Here is a 14,815-nt window from a genome sequence, read left to right on the forward strand (position 1 = left end):
CAATGTGCCAAGGACTAGTAATATTTCTTAGTAATATTAATTTGTACCAGAAACAATATATATAATGAATATAATAAAAGTTGACAATTTTTTTTTTAATATTATATTTATTTTGTAAACAAATAATACAATATTATATAAGCATTTTACAATGTTTCTTTTTTTCTGGAAACTTGCTGCATACCGGCAGCTGATGGCTCGCAGACCAGCACCAGTCCATGGACCACCACTTTGAGTAGCACTGGGTTAGACAGTCTGACAGGCCCCAATGGAGGGGTCAGAGGACTACATCATGCTCAAATACTTACTTTGGCACAGTTTACAGAGTGTACTGGGTGCATTTTTCATGGCATCCACACCATGAGGTCACTGTGTAGCTTGACCTGGCTCTCCATCATTTACGAATTTTCCAGTTGATTCAGTCAACAGAACAGCCTGCTCATGAAATTAACATGCATGTGGCTGAGTACTCCACAGACACGTGTACCCTTAATGTAGTTCTCAGGGAGAATCAACATGTCACACAGTGTGACAAGGCTGACCCTTTGAAATAGATACTACTCATTTTTGCCAGCTGAGTGGACTGGAGCAATGTGAAATAAAGTGTCTTGCCCAAGGACACAATGTACCACTGGGAATCAAACTCGTAGCCTTACAATCATGGGCTGAATACCCTAACCACTAAGCTATGTCCCTTCACCATGCAGCCCACAAGACTTAAGATCCCCTTCAACTGACTGACTACAGTAGAGAGGGAAGCAGTTTTATGCTTGGAGGTTAAAGGTTAGAGTATGAAGGAAGGGCCAGAACAGGGTTCTTGCTGTAGAGGAGATACATGGATGCTGACATTATACAAGATTGGGTTGGAGTGATTGGTGTGGAGCTGAAAAAAGAGAGAGACAAAGATGGTGGTGATTTCATTCAGATGACATTGGTTGACCTGAAACAATGGTGGAACCCTAGGGATTGAACCAGAAACCATGTGATTGTGAAACAAACATCTTAACCACATAGCTGGTGGGGGTGTTTTTTCTTCTTTTTTCTCATATTTCTTTTCTTTAATCTACAGAATCTGCTGAAATTGTTGCATGCCCGACAGCTGGGGCTAAAGCTGATTGCCAATGTTACCTATGGTTATACGGGGGCCAATTTCTCTGGAAGAATGCCCTGTATCGAAGTAAGTAGTTACTATTTCTTTACATTTTCTACTGTGATTATTGTAAACAAGTTTTAAGATTGTGAAATGCTGACATTCTTCATTCCATTCCTATCCTCTTTTTTTTTTTTTTAATAGCCTACAAGGTACAATGGCTGTGGCGGTAAAGTACTGGACTGCAGACCACATGGTCATAAGTTCAAATCTTACAACCATCATTGGTTTGTATTTTTGAGTAAGAGCTCTAAATTTTGCTTGTATTACTCTTAACCCTGAGACCAAGCCAAAGCAGATTATGGGACCCGGTGCAGCCCCTGACCTTACCAGTTTCTGTCAAGCTGCCCAACCCATTCCAGCGTTGAAAATGGATGTTAAATGATGATGATGATGATGATAGCACAAGGTCTGGTTGTAAGACTGTTTTAAGGTTGGGTATTCAACTCCCCAGACTGGTCTACATGTGGTATCTTTAGACTAGGTCCTTCACTTCATGTTGCTCCATCTACTTCCGTTGAAAACTGAGTCCCAGCATCAACTGGGAATAACATCATGACAAACTGGCATCCTGGCAAAGGTAAAAGCTTCAAAGATTGGAGTAACAACTGCTGTTTCATCTATATTGTAGAAAGGTTATCATGATTGCTGAAGTTGTTCAATGCCTTGGCTCAGGGCCATCTTAAGACATGTGCATACAGGGAAATTGCCCAGGGACTGACTAGTCTAGGGGCTCAATTCTGATCTATGTATATTGTGTCTTGTCAATAAAAAGTACTATAGGGCCCAGTGAATTGATTTACTCTAGGGCCTATAAAGCCGTTAAGATGGCCCCACCTCAGCTGATACTGTTAGCTTGCAGTGCTTAATTCAATTTCTGGCTGACACCAACAAATGCCATCTTTCTGTTAGTTCTATTGCAACTACAGTGCATACTTTGTGTAGTCACTCACCATTAAACCTAACCTTTCCATTTTTAACACAGGTGGGAGACAGCATTGTACGAAAGGCTCGAGAGACACTGGAAAAAGCAATAAAATTGATTGAAGATACACCTAGTTGGGGAGCAAAAGTGATATATGGAGATACAGACAGGTAAGTTAATGACAGCTGATTCTGTGATCTTTCTGGGAACATCTTTAACCCTTTAGCATTCAGATTTTTTCCATCAAATGTAATGATTATTTATTCACATTGATTTGAATTTGTCATGCATTACCTTATAGCTTTGAGATTTCAATAATGTAATTGTTTATTTTTAGAATAATATTGTAGAGTAAGTGTGAGAGGCTGGATGGATCTGCCCAGTTTGAAGATAAAACAGAGCTGAATATGGCCAGTTTGAAATCTTTGAAATTTACTTATATACAAGATGGTCTATAAATTTGAAAAACATTCAGAAAAACAAAGGAGAAATGAACAACTTAGAGTTTATTGAAAATCACAGGCAGGCACAAGTGTGGCTTTGTGCTAAGAAGCTTACTTCCCAACCACAAACCTCCTGGTTCAGTCCCACTGCATTGCTTGGGCAAGTATCTTCTACAGTTTCTGGCTGACCAAACTCTTGTGAGTAGATTTGGTAGAGGGAGAATGAAAGAAGCCCATATATCTATGTGTGTATGTCTTTGTTCCCCTCCCCACTGCTTGACAACTTGTGTTGGCGTGTTTATGTCCCCATAACTTAGCTGTCTGGCAAGAGAGACTGAGAGAATAAGTACCAAGCTTAAAAAGAAAATGAGTACTGGAGTTGATAAATTCAACTAAAAATTCTTCAAGTCTGTGCCCCAGCAGTCCAATGCTGTAGTCTAATGCCTGAAACAGGGAAAAGATAAAAGAAAAGAAAGTGTAAGACAAAGTTTTCTTAGAAACATCAGAGCACTTCCACACAGGCTTCATTGGTTGCATGCAACCTGATGAGTTATCCCTAATATTTTTCAAATTGTAAAGGTAATTTATGGATACCCTGTATTTTGATCTAGGGTCATAGAAGTTTTTGAAATTTACAGACAATTTGATCTTAAATCAAATTGTAGCATATATACTAACATATGGGACAGGGAAGTGAAGACACATGGCTCAGTGGTTAGAGTGTCGAGCTTACGATCGTGAGCTTGTGAGTTTGATTTCCGGACCAGGCTGTGTGTTGTGTTCTTGAGCAAGACATTTTATTTTTTCATGTTGCTCCATTTCACTCAGCTGTAGAAATGAGTTGTGACATCACTGGTGCCAAGCTGTATCGGCCTTTGCCTTTCCCCTGGATAACATCAGTGGCATGGAAAGGTGAGGCTGGTATGCATGGGCAAATGCTAGTCTTCCATAAATAACCTTGCCTGGACTTGTGCCTCGGAGGGTAGCTTTCTTGGTGCAATCCCATGGTCATTCATGACAGAAGGGGGTCTCCTCCAAAAGGACAGGGAATCTTTTGAAAATCATACAGTTTGATCTAGGATCAAACTGTAGCATACATGCCCCATTTCCTTTCCAGAATTTTTTGATTGGTGAGAGCTTGTGTTAACTGAAATCTCATATTATCATTCATTTTATGAGATTTTGGTAGGAAACATAAATGCTTCAGTCTGAGCAATTCTAGGTGACTTGATATCCTCCTTCTTCTGTGAGTGAACTCAGACACTCCCAATAAATGACCCCCACCAGTAGGCAGATTTTCCAATTTTATTCCAGTCTTGCACACATTGGTTGTTATAATAAAGCTTGGTTAATCTCTCCATCAAATGCTGTGGATAAGCTTCCAAACCAACTGATTTACTGTCTCAGTACAACCTCATCTTGACTCCTCGGACAGGGACCGATAAATCTTAACACTTTAGAATTTAAACCAGCCATAACCAGCCCAAATATTCTACATGTTTTATGTTCAAACCTGCTAGATCTGGTCTCTCTCACCTATCCTACAATGTTGTTCTAAAAATAAAGTCACACATTTGATATCTCAAACTATGATTAATTCAAAACAATGTGAATAAATAAACATTACAATTGACAGTTTTTATTGGAAATAGGTTACCATAAAGTTCAGCATTGGGTTTGATTCCTTCCATAATATATTGAATGTTGTGCATAGAAATCTTCTGTGCCTTGAAGCTGATTTTGCAGAGCTTGGATAGTGACTTGGTATTAAGTAATAAATACTTAATCTAACCAGTCTATAATTAACCAATCTAGTATTTTTTTTTCCATACTTTCAGTATCTTTATCCAGTTGAAAGGTTACAGTAAAGAAGGTGCCATCATACTGGGCCAACACATTGCACAAGTTGTAACAGAGAACAATCCTAAACCTGTTAAACTGAAATTCGAGAAGGTAAGTCAATGTTCGGTTGAATAGACTGTGCTCTTTAATATACAAGCATCACCTAGGCATTGGTGTGGCTATGTGGTAAGAAGCTTGCTTCCCAATCACATGGTTCTAGGTTCAGTACCTGGTACCTTGGGCAAGTGTCTTCTACAATAGCCAGAGGCTGACCAAACCCTTGTGAGAGGATGTGGTAGACAGACATTGAAAGAAGCCCATGAGCCCATCATATATGTGTTAGTGTGTATATGTTTGTGTATTTCTTGCCAATGTATATTAATGAAAGATCTAAATACTGGTTTCACACTTTGTCACAAGGCCAGCAACATCAGGAAAGTAGAACAAGTCAATTGTATCAACCCCAGTGATTGACTGGTACTTACTTTATCAACCTTGAAAGGATGAAAGGCAAAGCTCACCTCAGCATCATTTGAACTCAGAACATAAAAATAGACAAAACACCACTAAGCATTTTGCCTGGTGCAGTAACAATTCTGCCAGCTCACCGCCTTAGAAAGAGCTAAAATATTGGCAATAAAAACAATAAATTGGTGCATTTGAATAAAAATGCTTTGTGCTATTTATCCTCTTGCCAAGGTAGCAGGTATTCTCACCATTGTAGATGCAACGAAACTAGTAAACCCATAACTAATATGTCATTCTTGTTCACAAAGTACAATTAAAAAAATAATAAACCATGTTTCATTTTTTTTCTGTTTGTTTGTCTCAGGTGTATCTACCATGTGTACTGCAAACTAAAAAGCGGTACTCAGGGTTTATGTACGAGTCTGTTAACCAGAAGGAACCAGTGTTTGATGCCAAAGGAATTGAGACAGTGAGGCGAGATGGATGTTCTGCTGCTAGTAAGGTAATTTAAACTCTTGAGTTTCATTGTTTATCATCATCATTATTTAATGTCCACTTTTCGATGTTTGCCATGGGCAGACAGAATTTGTTGAGGTGAATCTTCTATGGCTGAATGCTCTCTCTCTGTTAGCAACCCTCATTTCCCGTGGCCAGACTATTGGAAATGAAGGATACTGCTTGTATGACAGTGACACTTGCTTACAGCTATCACATGATGTCAAGGGAAAGAGACAGTAACACACACACACACATGTATGTGTGCATGTGTGTATATATATAAATTAAAACAGAAATGAAAAGGCAAACCATTTGGCAAGGACATTTCATTTAGATACATAAGAAAAAGGCATACATAGACACAGGCTTCCTAATCACGTGGTTCCGGGTTCAGTCCCACTGTGTGGCACCTTGGGTGTCTTCTACTATAGCCTCAGGCCAACCAAAGCCTTGAGGGTGGATTTTGTAGAAGGAAACTGAAAGAAGCCTGTTGTCTATATATATATATATATATATATATATTTATGTGTGTGTCTGTATTTGTCTCCACGGCCATCACTTGATAACTGATGTTGGTGTTTACAGCCTTGTAACTTAGCGGTTCAGCACAAGAAACCGATAGAGTAAGCACTAGGCTTACAAAGAATAAGTCCAGGGGTCAATTTCTTTGACTAAAAGGTGGTGCTCCATCATGGCCACAGTTAAATGACTGAAACAAGAATAGTCTCTAACAGCTGTTTCTAGAATATCCAAGCTATTGGAACTTTGTGCCGAGTGAACATTCCATAGGCTGAGTATACTGTTATCAGAGAGGGAGAGATTACGCAGATGTAACAGTGAAGGAGTATTACTCGCACATACACATGGGCATGGTTAGGTGGTTGAGATGCTAACTTTACAATTACATGGTTTCAGGTTCAGTCCCACAACATGATGGCATGTTGGTTAAATGCCTTCTGCAATAGTCCCAGGTCAACCAAGAGTGAATTTGGTAGATGGAAACTGTGTAAAGGATTGTCATAGTGTGTATGTGTTCTGGAAAATGTGGTTCAGACAAACAACAAAGAAATTTACAAGAACAAAAGGACAACTCAAATGGATGTGCACAAGTCTGGTCCTTTCATCAATTGTGAAATGGAAAGCATCACAATTCCAGTACCAAAGACATTATTGTTTTCTTCCAGTGAGGGTACATGTGAGCGCACATAGCCCTGTGCTGGCATCACATAAAAGTATTCATGCCAGTGCCAGGTTAAAAGCACCCAGCACACACTGTAAAGTGGTTGGAGGGTTAGGAAGGACATCCAGCCATAGAAACCATAACGAAATCAGACTGGAACTTGGTACAGCTCTCCAGCTCTTGTCAAATTGTCTAACCCATGCCAGGCATGGAAAACGGACATTAAAGGAGGAAGATGGCAGGGTTACTAATGGGAAAAAATGCAAAATGAAATGAACAGAAGGTACCAAAGGTCTTTCAACTGAAATGAAAAAAAAAATTAATGGAAGATTTTGTATCTTAAAAATAAAATACTTGTTTTCCTACTTTCAGATTTTGGAACGCTCTCTCAAGATTTTATTCACCACACGTGATGTGTCTCGAGTGAAAAACTATGTACAGACACAATGTCGCAAAATGCTGGAAGGCAAAGTCAATCTACAGGATTTTGTGTTTGCTAAAGAATATCGTGGTATGAACACTTATCGCCCTGGCGCCTGTGTTCCAGCCTTGGAAATTGCAAAGTAAGTGAAAGTGTAAGCATGTATGCTTCTTTTACCACTTTTTATATGCAACTAGGTCTACATTAAAAGATTTTGGTGCCCCCATGTACATGTAATTCAAAATTTAAACAATAGTAAACTGTAAAATAAATTATTTTTCAAAATGAAACAAAACTGTAAGATGGAAAATAATGTTTATTTTTGTTTCCTTCCACTTTATATTTGAAAAGCTTTCACACGATCTCAGATCAGGTCGCTTGCTATGCAAGTACATCGCCGCAATTTCTACTTTTTTTATTGCAAAGTCTTTGATCAAATCTTTTTGTAAGATGGATGTAATTTGAGATTAGCTGCTATTTTTAGCAGAGTGAATGACTGTGTAGAACAAGTTTGGACAACCCTTTTCAGGAAGCAGACCTGAGAACTATGTTAAGGCTACACATGTTTGTAGAGTGCTCAGCCACTTGCATGTTAATTTCACGAGCTGGCTGCTCATTGATCAGATCAACTGGAACCCTCGTCGTCATAACCAATGGAGTGCCAGTTTAGTTCTCACTCCCAGAATCATCAGTGTTGGGTAAAATGTTTTGAGGCACTTGTTCTGACTCAGTGCACTTTGAGTTGAAGTTTTACCAAGGTCAACTTTACCATTCGACCTTTCTCATTTGATAAATAAGGTACTATCCCATCTGATGGGTTAATGGGATCGTCAGAGCAGCAGACAGGATGCTTCATGAGACCTATTCTGAATGCAATGTCTGTGATGACACATGCTTCTTATAATCACAAAATTAGACTCAAAGAGGAAATTAAAGAACTGTGTGGAGGAAGAAACCAAAAGGTAGAGAGTTACTGTAACAGATTAAAGTGACAGGAAGGAGGATAAGAGGAGTATTTATAAAGGGACAGGTGGGGTAATACCTCTATGTAGTGATGTTCTAACCATTTCATCATCATCATCTTTTAACGTCTGTTTTCCATGCTGGCATGGGTTGGACAATTGGTCCGAAGCTGGATGCCCTTCCTAATGCAATCCAATTTACAGTGTGTGCTGGGTACTCTTAATGTGGCACTGGCACGAGCACTTTTACATGGTGCCACCACATGCTTTTTTACGTGGCACCAGCACAGGACCCCTACAGGCCAATCCTCTTCACCAAGAAATGCAATCTTAACACTATTGCCATGGAGGACAGGTCTTCTTCAATTGTCAACAAATTGGTTACTGGCTTTGTGCCTCTGAAGATGAGTAAAATAAGAGATCCCTTACATGAAAAGCAGATGAGGGTTAGCAACAAGAAAGGCATCCAGCCGTAAAATAAATTTTTTAAAGACTACAATATTACATTCCATTGTAGCATGGAAAAAAAAGTCAAAAACAAATATTTGAAAAATATATTCTTAAATATTTTTTGTTTACTGTCATACTTAAAAAAAATTCTAATTTTTATTTAAAAAAAAAAACAACAGGAAACTGATCCAACATGATCATCGAGCAGAACCCCAATCTGGAGAACGAGTTCCTTATATAATTGTGTGTGGAGAACCAGGCTTACCCTTGATTCAACTTGTTCGTCAACCATTGGAAGTACTTGGTGATTCTAGCTTACGTTTAAATACCAACTACTACATCACTAAGGCAATTTTACCACCTTTGCAACGAATCTTCTCTCTGCTTGGAATCAATGTTTTTAAATGGTATTCCGATTTACCCAGAGTAGTCAGATATACCCACCATTCTGTACCTGAAGAAAAGAAAAAGGTATTGTTCTTATATATATATATATACATATTTGGTCTTTGATTTTAAAAAATCCTCACACATTCATAAGAAAAATGTTAATAATTTTCATTCATTTTTTACCTTTTTTTTTATTGTTTAGTTAGGGGGAGAAACAGCAGTATCCATGACCCTTTCCAGGGCCTCTGAGACTGGTGGGAAAGAGGGAGAAAGAGCAGGAAGTATCCCCAATCCAGAGAACTAGCCCAAATGCTTGCAATAGGTAGATTCCACTAAAGATCATCATCATCACCACCATCTGGTCTGGTGACTTGCCTAAATCAATTCAGCTCTTCCATGCCAGGTATTCTTATTGAATAATGTGGCATGAACGTTTGGTTTGGGTTTTAGTCACATTGGTCTTTCACTAACTGAAATATCTCATCTGCCCACATCATGATTAAAGGTGGTAACAATTGTTTGCTAAGTGGACAGGCTGATCCTGGTCATTGACAGTTTGTTATCTGTTCACCTGTGCAGTATCGATGTGATATCTGCCATTGACTCAATAAGTTCATCTGCTGAAACAGTTCACGTTCACCATGCTGCATCCCACAATTTTAATGTGTCATGGTTCAGGTGGTTACATGTTATTTAACTCATTGTTGGGACCCTGACAGGTGCTACTACTCTGGATCAGAGTAGACCTGTGAACAATAGTTGCCAAAGAGGTAGTTCCACACTCCTTAAAACCCTGGAAAATTCAAACCAGAGCCCCGTGACTGGACGTGGTTTAAAGTCCTACTCAGGACATTAAAGATGCACACTAAATGTAGCCAATGGTCAGGTAGTGGTTTTAAACTGTGTGAGGGATCAAGTCTGCCACCAAGATCGATCGTGATGGGATTTGAACTCAGAATGTAGAGAGCCTGAACAAATACTGCAGGGCATCCCATCTGATGCACTAGCAAGCCAAAGATGTGAAGTGGATGAATGAAAAAGCATCAAAAGGTTTGACAGAATGGTGGGTAGATAGATGCTTCTTATAATCACAAAATTAGAGTCAAAGAGGAAGATTAAAGTACACACACACGTGTATGTATATATATATATCTTGTGTGTACATTTAGATGTGCTACTGTTGAGTTTAGAGCTCTACGTAGATTATCATAATCCAGTTCACTTCCAGTATAGAGGCTTAACTATTACTGTATTTAGTAGTATTATCACTAGTTACGATATACAGGGAAAATACTATCTTTACTCTTTTACTTGTTTCAGTCATTTGACTGTGGCCATGCTGGAGCACCGCCTTTAGTCAAGCAAATTGACTTCAGGACTTATTCTTTGTAAGCCTAGTACTTATTCTATCAGTCACTTTTGCCGAACCGCTAAGTTACGGGAATGTAAACACACCAGCATCGGTTGTCAAGCGACGTTGGGGGAACAAACACAGACACACACACATACATATATATATATATATATATATATATATATATACACACATACGACAGGCTTCTTTCAGTTTCCGTCTACCAAATCCACTCACAAGGCTTTGGTCGGCTCGAGGCTATAGTAGAAGATGCTTTCCCAAGGTGCCACACAGTGGGACTGAACCAAGAACCATGCGGTTCGTAAGCAAGCTACTTACCACACAGCCACTCCTACGCCTATGTTGGAAAAATTGCAATAAACAGAAGTTTAAATCATTTGTTCCTACTTAATTTTCACCATTGTAATTGTTTGGATCTCTGCATTTGGATGTTCACAATGCAACTGGACACTTGACCATAATAGATCATCAAGGAACACTTTATTGCATTATGTAACAGAGAACTGGTTCCCTGATGATGCATTTTGGGGTGAGGCATCCAATGCAAAGTTCCAAACAATCACAATGGTGAAATTATGTTGGGACAAATGATATAAAATTTGTGCTTATCATAATTTCTCCTTTCTCCATAGTAACTGCGGTGAATTTGCCTTCAGAAATTGAAATATGTTACAAATATATTTTAACTAACCTATATATATATATATATATATATATATACTCTCTGAGTGGTTGGCGTTAGGAAGGGCATCCAGCTGTAGAAACTCTGCCAAATTAGATTGGAGCCTGGTGTTGCCATCCGGTTTCACCAGTCCTCAGTCAAATCGTCCAACCCATGCTAGCATGGAAAGCGGACGTTAAACGACGATGATGATGATGATGATGATATATATATTTGACTACAGCCATGCTGGAGTACAGCCTTAAGGGTTTTTAGTTGAAGAAATCAACCCTGGAACTTATTCTATCATTATCTTTTGCCGAACTACTAAGTTACAGGGACATAAATACACTAAAATTGGTTGTCAAGCGATAGTGAGGGCAGACACACATGCACATAAATATATACATATCTCTTGTGCAGGTGGCACATAAGATGTACCATCCTGAGCGTGACCGTTGCCAGTACCGCCTGACTGGCCTTGTAGCGTTTTCGATCGAGATCGTTGCCAGTGCCCCTGGACTGGCTCTTGTGCGGGTGGTCGTTTTCGTGCGGGTGACACGTAAAAGCACCCACTACACTCTCTGAGTGGTTGGCGTTAGGAAGGGCATCCAGCTGTAGAAACTCTGCCAAATTAGATTGGAGCCTGGTGTTGCCATCCGGTTTCACCAGTCCTCAGTCAAATCGTCCAACCCATGCTAGCATGGAAAGCGGACGTTAAACGATGATGATGATGATGATGATCTCTATATATAAAAAAAACAGTTATTTTATTCCACACAGGTAGAAATATAGGAAAAATAGAAGTTGAAAATACACTGAGAATATTTAAAATATTTTTTTATTATTATATTTAAAGATTTAACTGGTTTCACAGTTTATACTGATTTTCAAAAATTTGAAATAGAAAAACGTGGCTAATGTCAGCTATTTTTGCTTCTGATTTAGTGTTTGAAGCTTCCCCTATTTTTATAGGGAGTTCATGGTTCAAATTAGTATATGTTTTGAATAGGGTTTGATTGGTAGAGGATAGTCACATGACTGATCTTGGAAATTTTTGTAGGCTCCTCACTACGTCCGTGTGTTAGTATCAAGTGACAATGTTTAGCGTCATAAGTAAAGGCACACATGGTTGACTGAATAAGTCAAGTGATAACACACGGACGTAGCAGGGAACCTACAAAAATTTCCAAGACAAGTCATGTGACTATCCTCTACCAATCAAAACTCTATTCAAAACATATACTAATTTGAACCATGAACTCCCTATAAAAATAGGGAAAGCTTCAAACACTAAATCAGAAGCAAAAATAGCTGTGACATTAGCCACGTCTTTCTATTTCAAAATTTTGAAAATCAGTGTAAACTGTGAAACCGGTTAAATCTTTAAATATAATGATAAAAAATATTCTAAGTATTCTCAGTGCATTTTCAACTTCTATTTATCCTAATGTAACCACATGTGAATCGTTGGCGATTTTTTTTTCCCTCCGTCTTCCCTTTTTTATTGGACTTTCCTCTGTTTCTGAAGAAGAGCTTTGCTCGAAACATTAAACCATCTTTCTTTCCTTCCCTGAGCATCTGCTAATACTTTACATATACCACATCCTCGCATTGTTGCTTTTTTGTGTTTGTTCTTCATTTTTTTTGGGGGGGGGAGTTACTGTACACACACACACACACACACATGATAGGTTTCTTTCAGTTTCCATCTACCAAATCCACTCACAAGGCTTTGGTCGGCTTGGGACACTTGCCTAAAGTGCCACACAGTGGGACTGAACCCAGAACCATGTGGTTGGGAAGCACATGTATACAGAACAGGAAGGGTAAATTTGTATTTTCTTTAGTGAGTACGTGAGTGTCCATATACACTGTTAGTGCACAGGTACACTATCCCTGACTCTATCTTGTTGCCTCTATTATTAAAATACCTTGATTTGATTGAGCCTAAAAATTTTATTGTACATACATACACGTTATGTTCATTTGTTTGTTGTACCAGGGAACCATCTCCCAGTATTTCAATTCGACCAATTGTCCTGTCTGCCACAGTCACACCAAACAGCACTTATGTCCTCAGTGTGCCGCCGATCCACAATTGGTTGCTGTTTCCCTGAACTCTCAACTTCACAAATTACAGCAGACCCATCACCGTCTCTCTCAAGTAAGTCACATGTTTTAATTACCTGTCTCCTTTCTTTCTTCCTTTTTTTTTTGTTCTTTCTACTTGTTTCAGTCCTTAGACTGTGGCCATGCTGGGGCACCCCCTTGAATTTCTAGTCAAATGTATAATCTCCAGTACTTATCTTTTTTTTAAAGCCTTGTATTTATTCTATTGGTCTCTTTTGCCAAACCACTAAGTTACAGGGATGTAAACACACCAACACCAGTTGTCAGGTGGTGGTGGGGGACAAATACACACATGCACATACATACACACACACATATATCACAGGTTTCTTTCAGTTTCCATCTACGAAATCCACTCACAAGGCTTTGGTCAGCCCAAAGACACTTTCCCAAGGTGCCACACAGTGGGACTGGACCCTGAACCATGTTGTTGGGAAGCAAGCTTCTTACCACACAGTCACACCTGTGCCTGCATAAAGATTTAAGCAAAATTTATTTAAGGGGGGTATATATCACAATAGGTTAGTCTTCCTACAGACCAGTGAGTCCTAATCTTTTCACTACCAAGCCACCCCCTTGTATTTAAATGAATAGTCTGTCAGTTCAAAAGGTTGATTTATTAATAAACTCTATTGATTTGATTATATAATAGAATATATTAAAACAAGGCAGTTATCGTCATCATCATTTAACATCCATTTTCTAAGCTCGTGTAGATCAGGCAAAATTTTTTGAGGCAAATTTTCTATGGTTGGATGCCCTTCCTGTTACCAAGCTTCTCTTTGTTTCCCTTGCAAGATAATATTTGCCCATGGCAAAGGCATGTTTTTCACAGAAGACTGAAAACAAGCAGCCTTGCTTGTATGGTGATGATGCTTACTTATAACTATTATGTGATGCCTAGACAAAGGTACATATACACACACACTCAATGACTCCTTTCAGTTTCTGTCTACCAACTACACTCACAAATTTCTTATTTCTGTATTGCCCACAAGGGGCTAAACATAGAGAGGACAAACAAGGACAGACAAAGGGATTAAGTCGATTACATCGACCCCAGTGTGAAACTGGTACTTATTTCATTGACCCCGAAAGGATGAAAGGCAAAGTCAACCTCGGCGGAATTTGAACTCAGAATATAACAGCAGACGAAATACCGCTAACATTTCTGCCAGCTTGCAGTCTTAAGTTACACCCACAAGTTTCTGTCTACCAAATATACTCACCATAGGTGTAGGAGTGGCTGTGTGGTAAGTAGCTTGCTTACCAACCACATGGTTCCGAGTTCAGTCCCACTGCGTAGCATCTTGGGCAAGTGTCTTCTACTATAGCCTCGGGCCGACCAAAGCCTTGTGAGTGGATTTGGTAGATGGAAACTGAAAGAAGCCCGTCGTATATATGTATATATATATATGTGTGTGTGTGTGTTTCTGTGTTTGTGCCCCTAGCATTGCTTGACAACCGATGCTGGTGCGTTTACATCCCCATCACTTAGCAGTTCGGCAAAAGAAACCAATAGAATAAGTACTAAGCTTACAAAGAATAAGTCCCGGGGTTGATTTGCTCGGCTAAAGGCGGTGCTCCAGCATGGCCGCAGTCAAATGACTGAAACAAGTAAAAGAGTAAAGAGTGCAAGTAGTGGGACAGAACCCAAGACAACATGGTTTGGAAGCAAACTTCTTAACCACACAGCCATGTACCAAGCAGTGGGATTGAACCCTGAAATCACACAGCCACTGCTAACAATACCATTTATTTATCTTTATCTGAGTACATGTATCTAAGAATACTAAAAGAGATTTTTTATTTTCTTTTATTTCCAGATATGCCAGTCTTGTCAGGGACTCTCAGATTCAAAATTTTCCTGCATCTCCCTTGATTGTCCCATCATGTATCGAGTCCGCTCTGCCCAAA

The 14,815-nt window shown here is 39.2% G+C and overlaps 1 protein-coding gene across 1 annotated transcript in view; it reads left to right on the top strand.

Annotated features, from left to right (window-relative positions):
• LOC106880516 (DNA polymerase zeta catalytic subunit) overlaps nucleotides 1-14,815 on the top strand; it is a 47,880-nt gene that overhangs the window by 32,342 nt on the left and 723 nt on the right. Inside the window, exons 13-20 of the mRNA XM_089341626.1 lie at nucleotides 1,070-1,177; nucleotides 2,136-2,245; nucleotides 4,357-4,471; nucleotides 5,193-5,330; nucleotides 6,879-7,069; nucleotides 8,519-8,810; nucleotides 12,771-12,932; nucleotides 14,725-14,815. The exon at nucleotides 14,725-14,815 is cut by the window's right edge and continues 723 nt beyond it. Coding sequence (XP_089197752.1) covers nucleotides 1,070-1,177; nucleotides 2,136-2,245; nucleotides 4,357-4,471; nucleotides 5,193-5,330; nucleotides 6,879-7,069; nucleotides 8,519-8,810; nucleotides 12,771-12,932; nucleotides 14,725-14,815 — 1,207 coding nt within the window. The remainder of the gene's footprint in view (nucleotides 1-1,069; nucleotides 1,178-2,135; nucleotides 2,246-4,356; nucleotides 4,472-5,192; nucleotides 5,331-6,878; nucleotides 7,070-8,518; nucleotides 8,811-12,770; nucleotides 12,933-14,724) is intronic.

Source organism: Octopus bimaculoides, chromosome 25, assembly GCF_046866305.1.
Source record: "Octopus bimaculoides isolate indiv1 chromosome 25, ASM4686630v1, whole genome shotgun sequence".
Taxonomy (NCBI): Eukaryota; Metazoa; Mollusca; class Cephalopoda; order Octopoda; family Octopodidae; genus Octopus; species Octopus bimaculoides.